Source organism: Lonchura striata, chromosome 3 (genome assembly GCF_046129695.1).
Source record: "Lonchura striata isolate bLonStr1 chromosome 3, bLonStr1.mat, whole genome shotgun sequence".
NCBI classification, from domain to species: domain Eukaryota; kingdom Metazoa; phylum Chordata; class Aves; order Passeriformes; family Estrildidae; genus Lonchura; species Lonchura striata.
The window spans coordinates 99,491,339-99,511,913 of NC_134605.1; the positions used below are offsets into that span (position 1 = coordinate 99,491,339).

Below are 20,575 nucleotides of genomic sequence, written 5' to 3' on the forward strand. Positions count from 1 at the left end.
ACTAGTATGAAACATGTTCAACAACTTAAAAGAAGCTCAGGATGTGTAGAAGCTTCCACAGTCAGATGTCAAGAGATTTAAATTAAACTACTATGAATGCACATCCAGAAAAGTATTCTTAAGTGTGTGTTTGAAGGTTTCTGAGAGCAATTCTACAGGAGTGACTGAACAATTGCTCTTTTCTTCTCAGAGTAAAAACAGGTTCCAAAATCTGTTTTTCAGGATGTTAAACAGTAAGTTCCTGGAAGATTTCAAACAAGACAGCGATAAACTCTTCAGCAATAAACAAGATGTCAAAATACAGTAAGACTCAACCCTCCCAATCTTCACTGGTTTATTTTATCAATCAAAAATACACAAAATGCTCACAGACAGCATTAATCTGATTTCAAAATTATTCAATAGAATTTGAGAAGTTTAAACTGTTTGAATTTCCTCTGGAAAACTAACTTAAGGTATGTGGACATCATTTAACCACACAGTTCCAGAGGCTTTGGAAAGCAGAGGCATTATTTGCTGTGGCTGCATGAGACAGCAGCATGCAGATTCAGAAAAATTTCAGTTTCACAAAAATTAACTCTATAAGGCTGTATCATGCCAACCATAGAGTTAGTAACAAAAAAGCATGAAAATACATCCTATCACGGTTCTTTTGTATTTTAAAAGAAAAATCTTCTGTCAAAAAGTCTATGTGTTGTGGTACCTTCTACACATTTTGACTAAGACCATTACTAGAAAAATGTACAAACTAAATAATTCACTGCCATATTATTTGAATAATGGTGATTACAACAAAAATAGCACATATTTAAGGTCTTCAACAGATCTCTAGGTATGGCGGATTATGTAAAATTATTAATGAGTTGGTGGAGACATTTTGTACAATGGCACAAGAAGGATTTCTGAAACAGTAATGCTTGCACAAGAATAAATACATTACAGAGACACTATAAACTAGAGCTGAACTAAGCATCAGAGGAGTGTGACTTTTAACAGCTTTTTAAACTGGAGATAATGGGGAACAACCAACAGATGAAGTTTGAAATATTCAAGAAAAACAATACAATCTGAGTGCTTGTGATAAGATGGGACTTGAGAATCCAAAGTGGCTCATTCATTCCTCTGTTCCCATTAAAAAACAAAACAAAAAATAAAACTTAAAGCATTCAAGAAGATATTATTTTCTAGACTATAATTTCTTGAAACTAAATATATTTTATATATCTAACTCAAAGCCTTCACATACACATTACATATAGGACAAAAAAAATTCTTTGGAGAAGACAAATAGTAACAATAAAATTTTAATTTTGTTTGATTTTTAATGAAATGGCATAATATAAAGCATTTAAAACCTTTAACAGGATATAATTGCTGGAGAAAGTAAATGCATATCTATGCACGCATATTCTCAGTTTCAATCACATCATTTAACAGGAGAAAGATTACAGAAGGTCTAATGAGGGAGGTAAAAAAATCATGATCCCCAGGGTGTGGGCAGTGATAGAAATGCGCAATTGCATTTTAAACATAATTAGCTCCCTAATTGCACAGCCAAGTTTAATTAATGCAATTACATGAAATATTAATTACTATTCATTTTAAGAGTATTGTTTTCAATGTTTTGTTCTCTAATTTTAAGAATTAGACAGATCTCAATATGTAGTAACTTTGAAATGTTTCCATCTAGATGCATTGAGAAGTCAAGAGAAGAAAGAACACCTTGGTGCACCTTGTTAACAGTTAAATCAATTGCAACTGGTAACTCAAAAACCCAGATGGATCTTTTCTAGCTTGTAGATGTGAAAAGCTGCAGCTCTGTTCTTGTTACTATGCTTTTGGCCTTCAACCACAGCCAGCCCAAGAGATCAGCTCGTGTTAGGAGGGAGCCTTGGGATCACATTATCTTGTTTTGTTTCTGTCTACTACATTTCCTACACAGCATTTCCCGTAGCAACTAATGTGCTCCAAACAATTTGTAATTTTGAATTCTACCATTCTTTTGTAGTCTTCAGTCTTCCTACGAATGCTCTACAGTCACTCCAATTATGCCCTGTTAATCCTGTAGTTCTATTTAATGGACTGAAGAAAATTCTTTGATTCTCTAAATTAAATTGGTTTGGGGAATAAACTCCAAACAAATTTCCCACATATTCTTCATAATTTCATGCTTTCATTCATCCTGCATCACATGGTGTAAATTTGGTGCTTTTAAAGACATCAAGTAGCTCAGTGGAATACAGACATGACCAAGTGAGACTAAATAGCACACTCTCCCCTTTTGGCATACTACTGACAACAGCACTGCAGTTGGTTTTAAGCCCACACACTCATAAATTTCACTGAACTATACAATGAATTGGCTCTCTCATCCCAACTCCAGCACATCCAGACATTTTTGGCACATTCATTAATCAGCGAGGTTGAATAGTTGGTTTCCCTACCTTACACTATGCTATGGAAGCTGCCAAATCAACTATTTGGAGGTTTTACTCCTTAGAGAGCATGTTAAAGGAAACATTGCTTTTAAGATCTTCCCAGTGTTAAAAACTGCTGCAGGAACTTGCATGCATCTTCTAGGAATGAGATACTAAATCTTAGTTATCAGATGGTAAGTACTTCTATTTCTAATTCTAAGCAGTTTGGCTTTATAATGTTGTTTTTTTTTTTTTGTTTTTTTTTTTTTTAATCTCTTACCCTCTGGGCTGACAAGTACTACAGTCAGTTAACCAGTCACAGGTCTGCTCTCACTGTGAGTGCTCTTGGTGAAGCCACCATCTTTTGAAGGAGGCAATGAATCAGGTGCTCATAATGTTGGGAAAAAATATCCTCAAGCAAACAAAGTTACTCTTTAAAACTGTAAATAAGATTACCAGAATAGCTTTTTTCCTCACAAGACAGAGCTAAAAAGGGATATTTCTCAAGTCATCTGTGACTTACCAGCCATGACTTTCAGCATGGCTCATTAAGAGTAGAGTCTGATGCCTCCACCAATGTCCCTATCATGTTCTGACATACGTAAAACAAACACTTCATCAGTATTGATATGGTTCTGTTATTTATTAGACTCCCTACAGACAATGTGAAGTCAGAAAGATTGGAACTTAAAGTACAAGAATACACTACTTTCACATAAAGTCAACTAATCAAATGAAGCTCAAAAGGTAAGGGGAGAGTGGCTTCTCAAAGCGTGTGTTACAACTGTGACTTGCTTCAAGCACCTTCCCAAAAAACCAGTTGGAAATAATCTAAGAGTTACCAAAAGTCTGTCCTTATTCTAACACAGCAGGTTCTATGGCATACCAGCTGTAAAAAGAGAGGCAACTAGGCAAATTGCCTTAATACTATGCAGTAAGTTCAGCTGGGACTCCCTTCACAAGTTTTACTTACCCATGGACATGTCCTGATGCAGCTCAGGTATGAACAGCTGATCTAATGCCTTGCTGACACTAAGTTAGGAACCACACTTTGGCCATCCACACCTTCCATTCCCTACCACACTGCACTAAGTGCTCTTACCAATTCCTTTGCATAGGTTCTGGTACTCATCAGAACATTCATGAAGTTAATTTACTGTTTAGTGACTTTGTCACTGAACCAGCACAATCTCCCTCACAAACAATACCACCTTCATGGTTTACACAGTCTAACAAAAACTCCAACCCCATCATGATACATTAGAAAGGATAAATTCCTTGGGAAATTCTTTCCTTGCATTTACAATTGGGACTACAGGAGAGGCAGACAAGGCAATGGTAAGTGGGAAACTTCATTATGTGGAAAGAACTTCTACACAGTTTCCAACTGTTCTAATGTGTTCAGAAATCTGTTTCTCACAACATAATGGCATATATGCCATTCTTCTTGCAATACTAAAAGGCATAGGCCATCAACAGACAAAACTTCCACAACTAATAAAGATGACAGTAACACATGCAGTGATTTTAGTAACTATGCAACAGCCCCTGATGGCAATCTAAATCAACAAGTAAGAACCATGACAAAAAAGCTAGAAATTCCAAGTCCCAGCATGTCCCCTTATCAATTTCCCTTGATGGGACAGGAAAATTCCTCAACTGTCACACTGCATAGGATCTTGCCTCTCGTGCTTTTAAGTGGCTGGGAACAACAGAGCTCTTACAGTACACTCCAGATGCCAAGGAATGTTACAGCATAAATATCTTTACAGTCATTAAAATAAAACATACAGGAGGATGACCTGTATTTTAGGGAAATTTGAGGAATGCTACAGATGTAAATGTAATGGCAAATCCAGTTCTTTGTCTACCTTACATATCTAATAAACTACTGGAAATCTAGGAATGTGAGAGTTTCTAATAACTCCCTACCATTGCAGCTTAATTGCTTTTTCCAAACTGGGAGGAAGACTTCTCTCTGGGTTTATGCGAGTACTGCCAGACAACACAAAGGCAAGGAAAAGCAACTACCTGTTGGGAATGTGCAGCTCCTCCAGACAGATAATGAAGATAAGCTCAGCATAAACCAACTTCGTTGCAGAGCATAATGCTAAAGAAATTTTGCATAACTCAGGAAATAATTTTAAGTAGAAAGCAGCTTTCAAAATATTCAAAAGCTTCCACATACATGATAGTTTTATTTACTTCTAAGATCTTCTGTGATGGAAATCTTAGATCTTTGTAACTTTTGCTATTTCCTGCATAAACAGTCATAATTCACAAGATGTTTCAATTCTGAGTGCAACACAGAAGATGACAATACAGTTACTCTTACTTTCAAATGTAATGAAATAAAGACTGAGTTGAAATTACTACATGGAGAAAATTCTCACATGCTTTGTCTTTTCTGATTCAAAAGCCAAAACACTCTAGTTCTTATTACATGCCGATAGACATGTAGCACAGTACAAAATTTCCTTTCAGCAATTATATTTTCATTGTCTGTGACTGCCTCTCTCTTCACTGACTGAAGCTAGGCAACTCATCCCTAGATTTTCAGAAATCAAGTGAAGAATAGAAAGCCCAAAGGAAAGAACAAATTCAGAAATAAAAAATAACTTTCACATATTCAAGGCTTAAAACAAGGGGAGCACTCCCCCCTCAAAACATGTTTCTTAAATAAAGAACTCAAAAACAGAAGGTCCATTAGCACTACTTGCTTGAGAAACAGTCACAACACTAAAAAGCACCTGATGCTTTTATCAATGCTCAGAGCAATCACCTGGTATAATTCCATACAACTTCTGCTTTTAAACATTTTCTCCCGCGCTCTCTGAAGGGTTTGATGTAAATTATACGTATGACTTTACTGTCAGAGTGCTGCTGTCTGGTTAAAAAATACTGAAGAAGTGTGGCCTGGTACACTAACAGCCACAACAGCACTAAGCAGGGTTCATATATTCATAATCTAGACTAGTACATCATCAGCACCTGAAAACATCTATAACAAGTTTTACAGGAAGATCAGAAATTGTTTCCTGATCATCATACATTGGTGTTTTCCTTCTATACTGTGTCTCTCAGCCAGCACATGAGAAATGGAGGATATCCTTTGTTGGGAATAAGCCCAGTGTGTTATTTTTCAGTTTGGAAGTGTTTAGGTTAAAAGTAGGAAGCTCACATTTCTGCTTGTGAAGATAAACAACTTTTTTCCTATGCTTGTAAATACTGTGAGATAGGTAATGTATCATTCACCAGACATTTTTTTTTTTTTGTGTAAAGGATTAGACTCTTCTGGATGGAAAATACAATTTTGCAAGATTGACATATCAAAACTCAGAATTAGTTTAAAGGCCAAAGATGCACTCAAGTATCTTTTTAATAATGGAAACTTTCTTCTTTTGACACTTGGCAGCCCTAGATCTCAGTCGTAATACATTACTTCATAACAACCCTTCTTTCCAGTCATTTCACAGTTTTCAAAATGAACAAAGATCAAGACCAACATTTTCCATTTTACGTCACAACTACCATTTTATTTTAACATACTTTTTTTCCCAGACTATGAAATGTTTTTCTACGTTATCTATTATTTCAGGATATAAAAAATTCTCTTAGCACAAGCCAGTTTCATGGTTGCTTTCCACTTTACCAAAAACATGTTAGGGAAGGGCTGTATAGAACAGGATGAACAACTGTGTTCTAAAAAACACAGCCTCATTATATGATCTTCAAAACAACACTTGAGGCAGCACCTATGCAGAATGACCTAATACTGCCAAACAGAAGACATGAAAACATTCTAAAAGAAATCAAAGTCTTACACTCCACTGCAAATATTTTCTGTTAGTGTCAAAATGCCAAACACAAATATAATAAGAATTGCATCATTTGATTCACAGCTTTTACCACACCAGCCAAAAATCTGTACAGAAGGTCTCACTGTAACTCTAACAGCACCCACAAACTATTTGAATGACAGCTGACTATACAGAACACTGGTCCTAAAGGCATGAAGTGCAAGATGTGGACAGGTAAGTTTGTATTCCTACAATATAAAGACCCAAAACAGAAAAAAAGACAATCAGCAGGTTCCGAATGGATAAGAATGTAAGTTTCAGAGTGATAAAACTGTTCTGAAAGGCTGTGATCATAGAGCTAAGTGTGGAGAGTATAACACAGGGAAAACCTCCCACATCTTTTACACTGAAAAAAGACAGACTGTAAACACAGGTATCTGATGATCATAACATCTTGTATAGAACTAGTGAGAGCACCCTGTCACAGACTGACAGAAAATAACTACCTATTTCAAATAAATGCCTTTTCTGTCTGTGAGTGAACTGAACACAACTTTGATCAATTCAGCTACTTAGAAGCAGCTTATCTGGGCACCTATGATCAAAGCATATTCATCCCTAATTTACATTCTAAAACTACTCCAAACAAATATCCAGAAAGAAATAAAGGGGATAAACTAAGGTATTAAAAACTGCTTTCACTTGTTTTTCCTTCAGTACAAGCTCCCTCTACAGATTTGTTTCACCAAATAACCCAAGCATTAAATGAAAATGTGTAAATTAATAGGATTTGTTGCCTTAATCCGTGATTATGTTATTTCAGGGTTAACCACTTAGGAAAAACTAGCTTTTCTTAGGTCTTGTAAAACTATTTTTTTCTAAATCCAAGGAAAAAAAATTTTTAAGGATAAGCAATTTTTGATGCATATTCAAAACAGAAAGATGCTGATAAACAGCAATTAAACCAGACTAGAAGAGTACCAAAAAAAGAAAAAGGTAAAACAAAATCAGTTAAATAATGTGTGAAAGGCAAGAAGGACTAGAAATGGCTGGTTTAGCTGAAAAGCCACACAATTTTAAGAGGATAAAATTAATGATATTTCTAACAATAGGGACAGCCACATGTCCAAAGTAGGTATTGTATTAGAAACCAGAACCCTTATACTCTTGGAGAAACTGAATCATTGAGTAGGCAAGAAATACTTGCTCTTGAAGCATTTCCAGTTTATAACTCCAACAGCCCTAAACTAGGGGAATGCTAGGATATCAAATTATTTTCCAAAACCACCTGAAAAGAAGCCAGAGACGCTCCAGGATTTATTTTTCCTTAAAGAGCTTAATATCTTCACTATACCAAAAGTACATTGCTTCTAGCTTCAACAGGGAGTGCTCTGCCAAGACTGCAGGAAAATAAAAAAATCCAGAACACAGAATATTACACTCAATTAATTACATGCTTAATTGCTCTCTTCTTTTAACAGCCTAATTAATAGAGCAAGTTTCAGTTTCAGTATGTTCATGTTTCAAGTCCAATAAATGAGACAGGACTGATTTGCAACATCTGTGTTAAGGTCAGACAAGTTTGTGTAACCAGAAGTAAACACTCAGGAGTTAACACCTATGCCCCTTGCTTTCCACCCAGAGCACCCAGGAGCTGACATGTAGGGGGTTTTCTGTACAACCTGCAAATAGAACCTTGTACATTATGGAACACGATAGCCTCAATTAAACTTAAAAGAGAATCTGATTCATCTTAGATCCCAGGTCAGTGGACCACCATGTGTCATGTGCAGAGACTTCTGCTCTCTTCACTTCTTTGGCCAGGACCTGCTTGCACAATTGAATCAACTTATGTTTCTGAGTCAGTAGTCTAAAAACTATCCCAAGGCACACACAACTTTCATTTCAACCTTCCCGAGGCATACATCAAAGTGATGTACCAGGACGCCAGCTGGCAAGAAGCAGGTTCCAAATGTTTGCATAAACTGCAAGTTAGCTATTAAACTAATGGCAAACAGCCCAATTCCAGTCAGGAATTCAGAGGCACTTGCCCTTATTAAAACCCAGCGAAATAAAACAAAAACAAAGTCTCTAAGCTAAGCCACTCAAGATGTTACCTACGTAACACAAACATTTCATTTCAACAGATGCAATTTGCTTTTTGGTCACTCTGCACCGTGTACCTTTACAAGGTATCTTGCCATTGAAAAGCAAACCTACCTCCTTTATAGAAAACCAAAAAATCACCTTGTACTTCCTCTACTAACAGCTTTGCACTCAAAAGAAAAAACTGCAGTGATTTCTTACTTTTTTATAAGAAATGCAGTGTTCTCAGACATTCCTTGTCTCAACTGTCATACCTACCCTGATGAAACTGCTGCAGAAAAGCTGATGCTTGCCATTTCTTTTACAAGCAATATTATGATACTCACTGTCAAATCTTTTATAATCCTGAAGTTAAGAGACAGCAATTTTTTGGGTTTGAAATGGAAATTTAGCTTTGGCATTAACAATGCAGAGAACGGGTACATGTACACAGATAATTCAGTCAGACATGAGCTCAGCCAGAGCACATTCCAAGCTGGCCGGACACGAGCCAGCTCCAGTTCACCAGTCATGAGCTGTGCTAGCACAGCGCTGTGCCCACACTAATAAAACCTGCTGAGAGGCTGGGTATGCTGGGCTGGGCACAGTCCTGCACTGTCTGGCCAACTCCAATCATGGACAGTGGATGCTGGCTCTGTCTGCACCCATACTGCTCTGCAAGACTCCCACTGCTGTGAAGTTTTTTTCTCCTTACGTAGAGCACAACACCACACATTTGGGATTTGAAGTATCCTCCTTGATCATAACCATGGCAATGCTTTATAGCTGTTCCAATGAGCATTGAAAACAAGAGAATAATTATTAGCACTACAGGCCAATGACGGGCACGGGCAATTGAATGGGTTTTATTTACATAACTGTCCTTTGCAGTTAGTAGCATTTCTCCCAGGCATTTATTCTGTTGTGAAATTCAACAAGACTTATAACTCAGTTCCTGTCAACATCTCAAAAACAAAGGACACATTTTTAGTAGTATTCAAGTCTACCTTAAAGAAATGAAGAGAAAATTAAGTTACTCATTAAAAAAAATGTGAAACCTAGCTCTTAGAAAAAGATAGAAAATGACATCATGAAAAAGAGACCAAGTAATATAGTTCTTCAAAGTTTTGCTCCAAAGACCCACGTAACTAAACTTAACTTTGCCTGTGCAAGGAAATTAGTAAGTCTTCCAAGAATGGAAAAAACACATGTATTAATCATCTACTGACAGAGAAACCAAAGGACAGGTGTGCTACTCTGAGCTCAAATAACTAGTCTGAAGATCAAGGAATAAAACTGTAACATGAACGTGTTAATAACATTAAGCTTTCCTTAATAAAAAAAGCCCTGGAGCAGTTAAAGGCTGACACAAGTCCTCCATTTCATATTTTCTTAATGTAAAAAGTAGATTATAAAAATAAACAAAACAGTCAACAACAACAGATTTAGTGAGCTACATACTTGATTTTTAGGAAATGTAGTAAAACACCCTTCAATTATGCAACACTGGCTGTGCCAGCCCCTTCTGTCTTGCCTGCAAAAAGGCACAGGGTAAAAAAAATCAGACCAGAGTGTGAGATTTATGTCTCTATTTCAAAGTAACTTCTTCTGAGTACTATCTAACTTTTCTATTGCCTAAAGTAAGTATTACATGTTTTGAAATGAACTACAGATTGTCAACTAAAAAAGTAACAACAGTCTTTCAGGTATGTCTTCAAACTCAAAGCCATTGACACAAACTGGAGAGGTTCAGCTTATTTGAAAAGCAAATGTAAACTGGGCAGTAGCCTTTGAAATAAATTTTAAATTTTCTTGTATACAACAATATTTCAAATATAGAACTCATGTGGATTTATGATTTTTATTAATCATTTGGGTCCACCTGCATACTCATGTCACTGTGAGTTTAAAACTGATAAAAAAGTACCATCCAAATGAGTTTAGGCAGACCCCAGCAATAAAAATCAGGGGATGCTCAGACAGGAAGATGGTTTATGGCAAGATTTATGTTAATCTTCACTGGAATAGCCTATGTGCTGCAAAAATATTAGTATTAGTCAGTATTTAAGTTTGCAATATTGTCTCTAGGTATTATCTGAGATCTAATACAGAGTGCTTATATTTTGTAACTAAAATTTATTTGTCTGACTTCAGAAACATGAATTCAGTACTCACAGAGGATTCTATGAGAGATTTTTGAGAGAGTAAAAAGTAAGTATGTTTCATTTTGATTTAGAATATGTGGAAGAATACTCAAAACAGTGCTAGCTTGAACAAGTTCTAACAAACATTCATCACTGGTGACAATCAAGACAATGAAATAACTTTTTGGCTAAGTTGGATGTGAACTTCTCATGTGCTATAGCAGTCAGGTTCATGTATCATGCACACCTGCATAAAACAATCTCAGTGCACAATTTTCAGAGAGAATCTGAACTTTACTTTTAATGACAGAAGGAATGCTTTTTGCATCTGGATTATTTAAAGTGATTAACTAGTCAATTCCAGTTTTAAAAACTCATCACATTTCAAAAATATGTGAGTTTGTTCCCTAATCCATTAATTAAAAAAGACAAGAGAGAAAAAATGCTTGGAGAGTTACTCTCTCAGCCTTACAAAGGACAAGGTAAATAGAAAGAAAGTGTTCATCTTCTAACTACAGCTAATATTTTGTCATAAATAAAAAAATATTTGTTGTCTCCCTTTGTTATTCAAAGCATGGAACAGTGCAGTTAACAAAATGTGAGCTGGGTACAGCTGAATCACCGAAACAGGCAATTCACATCCAAAGAACAACCTGACATAACTCATGTATAAAATCCACATCTCTTAAATGCAAAAAGTTAATAATGTAAATAAATACATCAAACTACAGAATTGTTTAGAGGGGTACACTATTTTGTTTAGACATGCAAATACAACATGTATATTTATTCTATTCCACAAAGAGAAATGTAAACTCATAAATCTCCATCCTGAACGTAATCAAGATTCATACACAACAGATATGGCAGTGGGGGATGACCAGAAATGAACTGAAAAAAATTAAATTTAAGTTAATTTAAAATTGATTAGCTAAATGAAGACTTTCTGGCTTATTTAAAAAATAGTTACATATATATTTCAATATTAATAAATTTTAAAATTTGTTCAAAACGTGAATAAAATTAATTAAGAAGTATATGTATTTTCAGAGTCTGGTCAGCTATTCTGCATGTAAAATTTACATAGGTGTCCTACTATTTATCTTCTATCAGGACAAGAAAACCTCTAGAGAACACACTGTATACACTAAACCAAGAGCAAAATGCAGGTGTAATTTTCTCTACAGTTCCCTGACACCAGAAGGCTTGCTGCTAAGTCTCCCTAAAACCAATCTGCAGAGATAAAACATATAGTTAAACCTACAGTTAAACCTTTCAAGTGGAAAGTTAATCCCAAGAAAAGCTGCATTTGAAGGGCATTGAGCAGACATTGCAGTCAAAAGCCATACCTGAAGTCATGTAGTATCATTTCTTTGTCAGAACAGAGAATATTTACTGCTATGTCACAGTACACCACATATTAAAGACACCAATGAAATTTCACAACAATCAAAGTTACTATCTAGGAAAACACAGTCCCTATTTAGGAATTCTTTTTCATCAGCTATCAAAAAAAGCTCCACCAGAATTTTCTGCAGCCACTAACCAGTTTTGAAACCAGTAACAAAAGGCAAATTACAGGTTGTTTTTTAAGTAATTCAACATGTTACTTTAATAAATTATAGTTAACCTAAATGTACTTTATTGTGACAACTCAGATAATGTAGATATGAATTTCAACTGAAATACCTGAATGGTATTAAACAATTTTGTCTTTAGGAGCAATATCAGCAACAACTTGTATTACTTACTGGTATATAATAGATATTCATTTTAGGGGCTTCATTGGCAGTCATCAGCATTCCTAAAAATAGATTTCCACATTTAAAAATATTGATCAGAAGAGGATAATACCACTTTTAAAAAAAGCTCATAAAATACATATTCTTGGCTTGAAATGGACATTAATCAAGACCTGTAATAAACTGTCGCATCAAATACCATAGAAAGAAAGGTGTGGTATCAGCATAATTAACAACACTTCATTTTCTATATATTCATTCACTTTTGTCCTCTATCTTAATTGTTCAGCACCTCTTTAAGCAACATTAAGCTCTAACAAGTGCAGGTTGCTAACTTTCATAACAAATGTGAGTAGTTCATCCCTTAATACTGCTTAGAACAAATGCAGTTAGCATTGCAGTTAAAAACTACATTGGACAAAAAATTGAAGTATTAATACATTGGTATTAGTACATGTGGTTATTTGGTTTTGTTTCACCTCAGCACAGCCATACATCATAGCATGGCTTACACCTTCATTCATATTTCATCTTGGGAAATAATACAACAGCAGCTTCTCAACCCAAAATGAGATATAGGATACTAGGATACTGTGGCTTCAGAAGGACCAATACTAGTGCTGTAACCAAGCAGGGCAAATGTAGAATTTGAAGTATCTATGAATATACCCAAGACACACCACTGAATATAAAAAAAAATACTGTAGGAATGTTAAATCTATGGAAAATCGCCTACTGCCACACAACTTCTTCTAAGTTCAAAATGAAGAACACTCTCAAATAATAGAGTAATAGGAACATTTTATAATTTTATAAGAAGAACATATACTTTTATGTTTATCTATATTTTGTCTTTCCAGTGTAGCTGATCAACAGGTAATACAAAAGACTGATTATGAAGAAGAAAAGTGCCATCAAATTAGATAACATTCTGATCTGAAAGAACTGTAACATATGCCACTGAGACTATGAATAATTGGGTCAATTACTACACACCCAGAGGGCAGAAATTTAATTTACACCCAACTAGAGGAATGCAATTACCATGGGTGGAGTAATTCTTCCTACCTAATCCTTTTATTATAACTACACAATGCAGCTGGACTTATAATGTCAGAAAAAAGGGGGCTTGCTTTCCCAGCAAAGCAAGATATTTGTGAAAGCTTAGTCAGCAAACAGACTAAGAAACTGTGCCTGGAAAGGTTTGCAGGCAATTTAAGGAAAAAGCAAGAATTTATAGCATATGCTTGAATACACACACACACATAGTACTTCAGTATAGTACAAGTTACATGCTCCCCTAGCAGCACATTCACTACTATTTCATAAGACAAAGCATCTTTCCATTGACTGAATAGGAATCATTAGAAAAAAGGACAAAAATTAATTCTGCAGATGATTCAAAGATGACGGTGAAGTAAAACCTCCTCTTTGAGCCTTCTACCAATAATTAAAGGAGGACAAAACCAGACTTCTGAACAGCATATGAGTGTATGCTACAAGGGAAATAGAAGAATGAAAGTTAACAACTCTTAAATAACAAGTCTACTCCATGCATTTTTATTGCTTCAGCTTGTTAGTTTTAATAAATTTTTATGGGAAGAGAGACCACACCCTAACAAACTACATAAAAGTCTAGTTTGATTACTGTAGAAGGGAAATAAAAGAGAGCCTGATTTCAGAAGTTTTACTAAGACCCTCTCTAGAAAATGGTCTGCAATACATTATCATGAATGTACAAGAATGAAAATAAGAGTATGAAGTGATAATATGTAGGAGCAGCTTTAGAAAATGCAGATTTTTGTCTTTTAATTTTTCTTACAATAATTGGACACTGATTTCTATACACTGAAGATACTGTCAAGTTTCATTTATAGTCCACAACTTAAATTGACTAAAGGCTAAATTGACTCAGTAAGTGGTAAACCTTTTTCCTCTAGCCCCATTTTGTTCACGTGTGAACAGAAGAAGATATTTGAGGAAGACATTTGACTATTAAGAGATCCACTGAACTTTGTCATCATGTAGTTTGGTCAAAGATACACAAGGGTTTGCTTCCCAGAAAGGTACTAATATTGAAACTGGTTGGTAAAATAGTTAATTAAAATACCTAACTATGACAAACTACCACCAAAAAAACTCGTTCACAGTATACTGATCTTGAGTTTACAATAACTGGCAGAATTATAGAACCATAGAAATTTGGTATGGATGAGATTCCCATGGGCTCAATTCTCAAGCTTGTCTAAGTATGCCCAGATGGCATCACATCCTTCAGCTTGGTGTCATCTGGCAGTTTGCTGAGACAGTTCAATCCCCCTGCCTATGCCATTAATGAAGATACTAAATAAATCTTGTCCCAATATAGAGCCCTAGCAGACACCACCTGGCACTCATTTCTATTTGGACATTGAACTGTTGACTACTACACCTTCTGGATGAGACTCTCCAACCAATTCCTCATCCCCTGAATAGTCCATCCATCAAATCCTTATCTCTCCAACAAGGGTGAAAAGGGGGTTTTGCCTTTCTGAGCAGCAGTGACACGTAAAGTGTTAAAACATAAGCTAGGCAAAGATCTCCTGGGTTTCCTGTGTCATGCATCTAAAGGGGCTCTGAGAATGCTGGGGCACCAGTAAGAGCACTGAGCCAAACTCATAGTGATACTGAAATCATGTTATATTTCCAACTTTCCATGACTGCAAGCCCATCTTACTGAAAGCATTTCCTTATTTTCAGATCTTCAGTCATGATTACTTCTTAAATTCTGAAGAAGCATGAGGTGGTTCTAACAGTATTAATGATGACCATGTGATACACCACCTCTTACCCTCAATCTCTCAATTTCCACTGCAACATGCTCTAGTTTTTGCCTCACTGTCTCCATGTGACTATAAAATACAACCCAATTTTCTTCCCACAACAAAACAAGTTCTTACCAAAACGATCAAGCTGTCCCCATACAGACAATAAGAAAATTTAAGCACTGATTTAAGCAGGCGATGTGGGACACAGAACTGGACTGCGCAATCTAGATCCCAATCACAGACACGTGAAAAGCAACGCCTAATAGCAACATTAGAGCGACCTGTGTGTTCAATTCTTTGTGCTACAAGATTTGTCCTGCAGAATCCCATGAAAATCATTTCTGCAAAAGCACACGAGTCATGTCCACATACCACAAAGGCTACAGAGCATCCACAGCTGAGTAACGCCCATCCTTGACATATTCAAACTTGACTTGACCTGAGCAACCTGATCAGACTTCAAAGCTGAATCTAACTTCAAGTTGGCCCTGCTTTGAGTAGGAAATATATAACACCCAGGGGTACCCACCAACCTAAATTACAGTGTGATTCTACATTGACAAATAACTTTTTTCTGTTCCACTCCCTGTGGTCAGCTCTTCATTAATGCTGTGTGGATGTTAATTTGCTGCCGGGTTCTCTTTTAGATGAAATCAATAAGCTCACAAGCGAAACCTGAGTGAAATGCTGAAAATAATTCATTCCAACCATTTCTCTCTGCAATGGATGAGGGTTTATCCATCTCCAGGCTGCACAGTTCATCCTGTCACCACACAGTAATTCTCAAATACACCCACATGAACTCCTATATTCAAACAGGGCATGTGTCATGTACTCTGCTCATTAAGGTCAAAAATGCCCACCATCTTATCAGGGGAGAGTATTTAATTACTCATCTTAATAAAAAAAAAAAAGGGAAAAAAAAAAAGAAACCTCCAACTCATTCTTAACTGAAGTTGGCAGAAAAGACAGATAAGTTTTAACTTGCTAGAAATCTCACTCTCACTTATCTACAATCTTAAATCTGAGCTGCTAGTATGAATCAAAGTCCAAGTTGCTCTGTCTTTACTGCTACCTCTCTCTAAAATTAGGATAATAGCAGTTTGCAACTCAGGCACAGTCTGTTTCCACAGAGCACAGCCTTTTGCTCTGTGCCATCCTAGTGGCCCCAACTTACTTCATCTTTTTCAGTATTGCTTTCTAAAAAGGAAGTAGGTGTCACATCATAAGAACTAAAGAACTCATTTTAAGCAAGAAAATTAAGTCCAGTTGCAATCTGAAGTACAACCAAAGCATATATACACATTCAACCACCACTTTGTAAAATATTTTTACTCATAAATTAAGTCCTGGAAACCTTGGTTAAAAGTGATCCTCAGTTTTGATCTCTAAACATAACATTACGAGATGCAACAAGTCTGAAAGCAATCACAAAAACCATGCAAATTTGTGCACTTAGGAATCTACACGTAAAACCAATGTATTAAACCTAAGGGACAGCACAATTTAAGTGCTGTATTTAAATCAAGGAAAGATCAAATTCTTGAAACACTTGAAAAAAAATGCAAATTTGCTGTAAAGAGATTTTTCCTACCTCTAGAAAGCAAGCTCTAACTCATCTGGGACTTAGTCAAGACAATAGGTCAAAATTCCTATTCTTATGAAATGAGTCACTTCAGATATTTGAAGGAGTAAAAGAGGTCAATCACTCAATTAACAGCACAGCAGCTTCTAACTGCAAAGAGGCTACTATATAATACAGATGCAGAGGAAACAAGGACACTAACTGACACATAACCCTTTATTCCAAGCTGTGCCATAAGGAGGAAAGTAGACCTAAATTGTGTCACCTACACAGAGACCACACCTTGGGTTAACAAGCTTTTCCTTTTGAATTTAGCAAGACATTAATATACTTAACATACCTGAATTTGGATAAAGGCAAACATCATTTATATCATGTTCTGGCTCCATTGAAGTAAATATCTTTCCCTGAAATTTTAAGAAGAAAATAAATAATAAAAAACTCCAAACAATATAATTAAATTGAGTAAATCAAAACATTAATAATAGCTACTATAGAAGCTAAGAAACATGATGGAATAAAGATGGAACAGACTTTGCAGAACAATAAAATTTTATTAATATCTGAACATAACATAAGGAGGACAATATTGTCTTTTATTTCTGATTCAATCTCTTACAAGGAAGTGCAGCCTACTGGTAATTGAAGACACAGCAGTGTACAGTGGCACTTCTAATTTCTCAGTTTACACTTTTGTATTGAAAATATATGTCAGATTTACTTTATTTTAGGCAAATGTGGGGCTGAGGTCCACAAGTTCTGAGTACACTGTCAGTGTAACCCTTACTTTGTTCAACTCTGAATGTGGCAGCTTTAAATAATTTTACTTTGCTAGGTATGATTAGCTGAAAAAATGGATTAGGAGTGGAAATCTGGAGCCTAGTTCTTCCACTTGTACTAATGCCTACATGAAATGAAATATAGCTCAGTACTTTATTTATGATTTATAAACTCATTATTAAAGAGGACTTGATATAAAATAAAAGTAGTAAGATACAGTGGTATCTAACTTAGATCAGAATTGAAGTTATAAAAGTTACTTAAGAAAGAGGGAAAAGCAGGAAAAATGTTCTCAAAATAATAACTGGAACACAGTCTGAAAACCCCAGACAAAATACAGGTGCTCTTATAAGCCAACACACAAAACAGCCAGTAAAGGAAGAGTCTCTAACAACTGGACCACATAATCTGAAGCATGAGACTACATGCCTACACAATTTTAAATGAGGGACAGGAACAAGGTAAATTTTGATCCTGTTCCTCTTTTTTTTCTTTCCCTGCAGCAATCCCACCTACCTTTCTGAGCCCTTCCTTTCCCTCTTAGTTACATGCTGTTACCCCACCCACCTCTGGTCTCTCCCTGATGATTAAGAGGAGTCCTCCTCCACCCTGGCCTCAGCAGACAAAAGCCTGGTGCTCCCCACCCCAAGGCACGTCTCAGCATGGGGCTATTCGGGTATCAAAGCCATGTGCTCTCCACCCGCAGTCTGCCTCTGCACTTGGTTCCTGGCCAGAGATAGTCAGGAACCAGCATCTGGGACAGATGGAGCCAGCTGGAACATACTCTAGGAAAGAGTCCAAAGCTATCTTTGCCTTCCAGCAGTGAGGAACCCTCCCTTTTCCCACCAGAGGCCACCTGACAAGCCTTACAGTGCTTCATTCTCAAGGAGGGAAATATACATACCTAGGAAAAATGGAGAGAGGACACTGCAGATGTTTTAAATAATAACCAATAATTTATTTGTTCTTTCAAACAGTAACAATTACTGCAGAGGAGCTTACAAAAAACTACTTGTGATCACAGAAAAAATAAAAGGCTGTTGAAAGTTCATGAAGCAGCACAACAATACTGAAGTGGCTGCCTGAAATAATTAGGAAAAAAAAAGTCTCTACTACAACTCTTTTTATGTTTCACTATAAAGTTAGGAAAGCATAGATGGCGCATATTTTTTAGAAGGAACACAATGACTATAGACATCCCCTCAAACCAAAACAAGTTACAATAGTGTTACTATGAATCTATGGGGTAACAAAATATGTTGCCCCATAGATTCACAGTAATGTTCATTGACAGAAAGATAAGAAAGACGATGGCATGACATAATGAAAAGAGCGCCATGAAAATTAGAGATTTCAATTTCACTTAGAGGTGCAAAGGGCAAGGACAAAGACATTGCCCATTGCAACATAATCCCCTAATACAGTGTTACTAAGACACACTGTTATTTGGATCCATGCATAGTATCTGCTTCAGTATCCAAATAGGATCCTGTGAAAATAAGCAGCACCTGGTTTTAATAGGTCTTTAACTGATCTACCTTTGAAATCAACCCTACTTTGAGCAGGGAATTGGAATGAACACGTTTTCTCTGGTGAAAAAAACATAACTGCCTGTATTCAAGAACACTGTGAGAAATATACAAACCAAAGCAAGGCTAAGATACTACTTTTTATGTTTAAATCCTTCTCCTGAAAGAAGCCTCTTGGCCAGACATGTACAAACAGCTAAAAACCCCCTAAGACTACATCTTTATACCTGACAGGCTATTGAATAACTTCCCAGATGCTGATTTAGTCAGACAGGACAAAATGCTATGTAAATTAAGAGACATTAAAACCTCAATTTTTTACACTGAATTTCAGCTTAATTAATCAAGCAGCACAAAAACCATTCAAAAACAACAAACCAAAATAAAACCCCAAAAAACTCCCAACCCAAATAGAGTAAAAATTAAAAAATCTGAATGCAGTAACATAAAACTACTTACTGTATCTTTGTTCCACATTTTTATAATTCGAGAATCCGCAGAGATAATTAAATCCAACTGATGATGGAACTGAATTGATTTAATAGGCAGGCCATAGTGATGATCTTTGACTATTAATGGATTACTAGACCGGAGATCATATAATAAGACCTTGAAGAATAAGAGACAAATTAAATTTATAACATTGTAAGATCATGAGGAAGTCATGCCTATCAGATCTTCACTAAACATTTAACTAAATTTGAGATTTTACTTACATAGGCAGGATTTACATTAAATAATTTTGAATTCTGAAAACAACTTATTAAAGCAGCCCAGTTTATTCTAATCAGGTATATTAACATCAGCATGTTTCCATTTATAAAAAAATAAATGAAATTAAGACCTAATAATCTTTCTAAAGACTTCTTATTTCCTATTGAAAAAAATGAACCATTTTTTTGTTTCAATACTCTTAGCATTTAATAATTAGTAATATTTCACTTTCAGATTCTTGTGTTGTAGCTACATGATTTAAATTTTCAGACTCCCTTCCAGATTCAGTGAATATAACTTTCCCTCAGTGAAACACCACAGAATGTAATTTTTTATGTCAAGGAAAGTAGAGAGTACAGGTCCTGTCTTCCAGAAACTTGTATTTTATCTCCAAAATTTCCTATGGAACTTGAGAAAGTTAAATGTAAAGTGTGAAAAACAATAATCTTTGGGAAAAATAATATTATCAATTATCAGTTTATTTATTTAGAAACACCATCTACAACAAAATTTGCCTGACTTGTACACTAACATAGCAAATACAATTCTCACACACATATCTGTTTTTGAAGAAGCTACCATTTTCTAAATCCATGAAAATACTGATGAAGGCAGGAAACAATCCCCACACTTCCCTTTACAAATATGATGGTAATAATAAATTAATTGAAATGATTCTTCATAAAAGTAACAGTTGAAAGGCAGTAATTTCTGGTTTTCTAGCCAACATCAAGATGATGGAGAGCACATATGTCGCATTGAGATGGTACTCATAGTCTCAAAAAGCAGCAACTTCCCCACACATTGGACTCAAGTAATAAGAAAACTGCAAATTTGCAGTTGTATAGTATGTAGGTTATGATGATTTAAAGTGGTACCTACAAAATTCTGAAGAGTACAAGCATTTGATAAAATTAAATTGCAGTTTAACTGTTACTACTCTATACATGTAATTTATCTACGAAATACTTG

The 20,575-nt window shown here is 35.7% G+C and overlaps 1 protein-coding gene across 2 annotated transcripts in view; it reads right to left on the reverse strand.

Moving 5' to 3' along the window:
- NOL10 (nucleolar protein 10) overlaps positions 1-20,575 on the reverse strand; it is a 52,449-nt gene that overhangs the window by 21,116 nt on the left and 10,758 nt on the right. For both annotated transcript variants that reach the window (XM_021525406.3, XM_021525407.3), the window contains 3 exons: positions 19,349-19,498; positions 16,921-16,987; positions 12,198-12,250 (listed from right to left, as the gene is read on the reverse strand). In XM_021525406.3, coding sequence (XP_021381081.1) covers positions 12,198-12,250; positions 16,921-16,987; positions 19,349-19,498 — 270 coding nt within the window. The remainder of the gene's footprint in view (positions 1-12,197; positions 12,251-16,920; positions 16,988-19,348; positions 19,499-20,575) is intronic.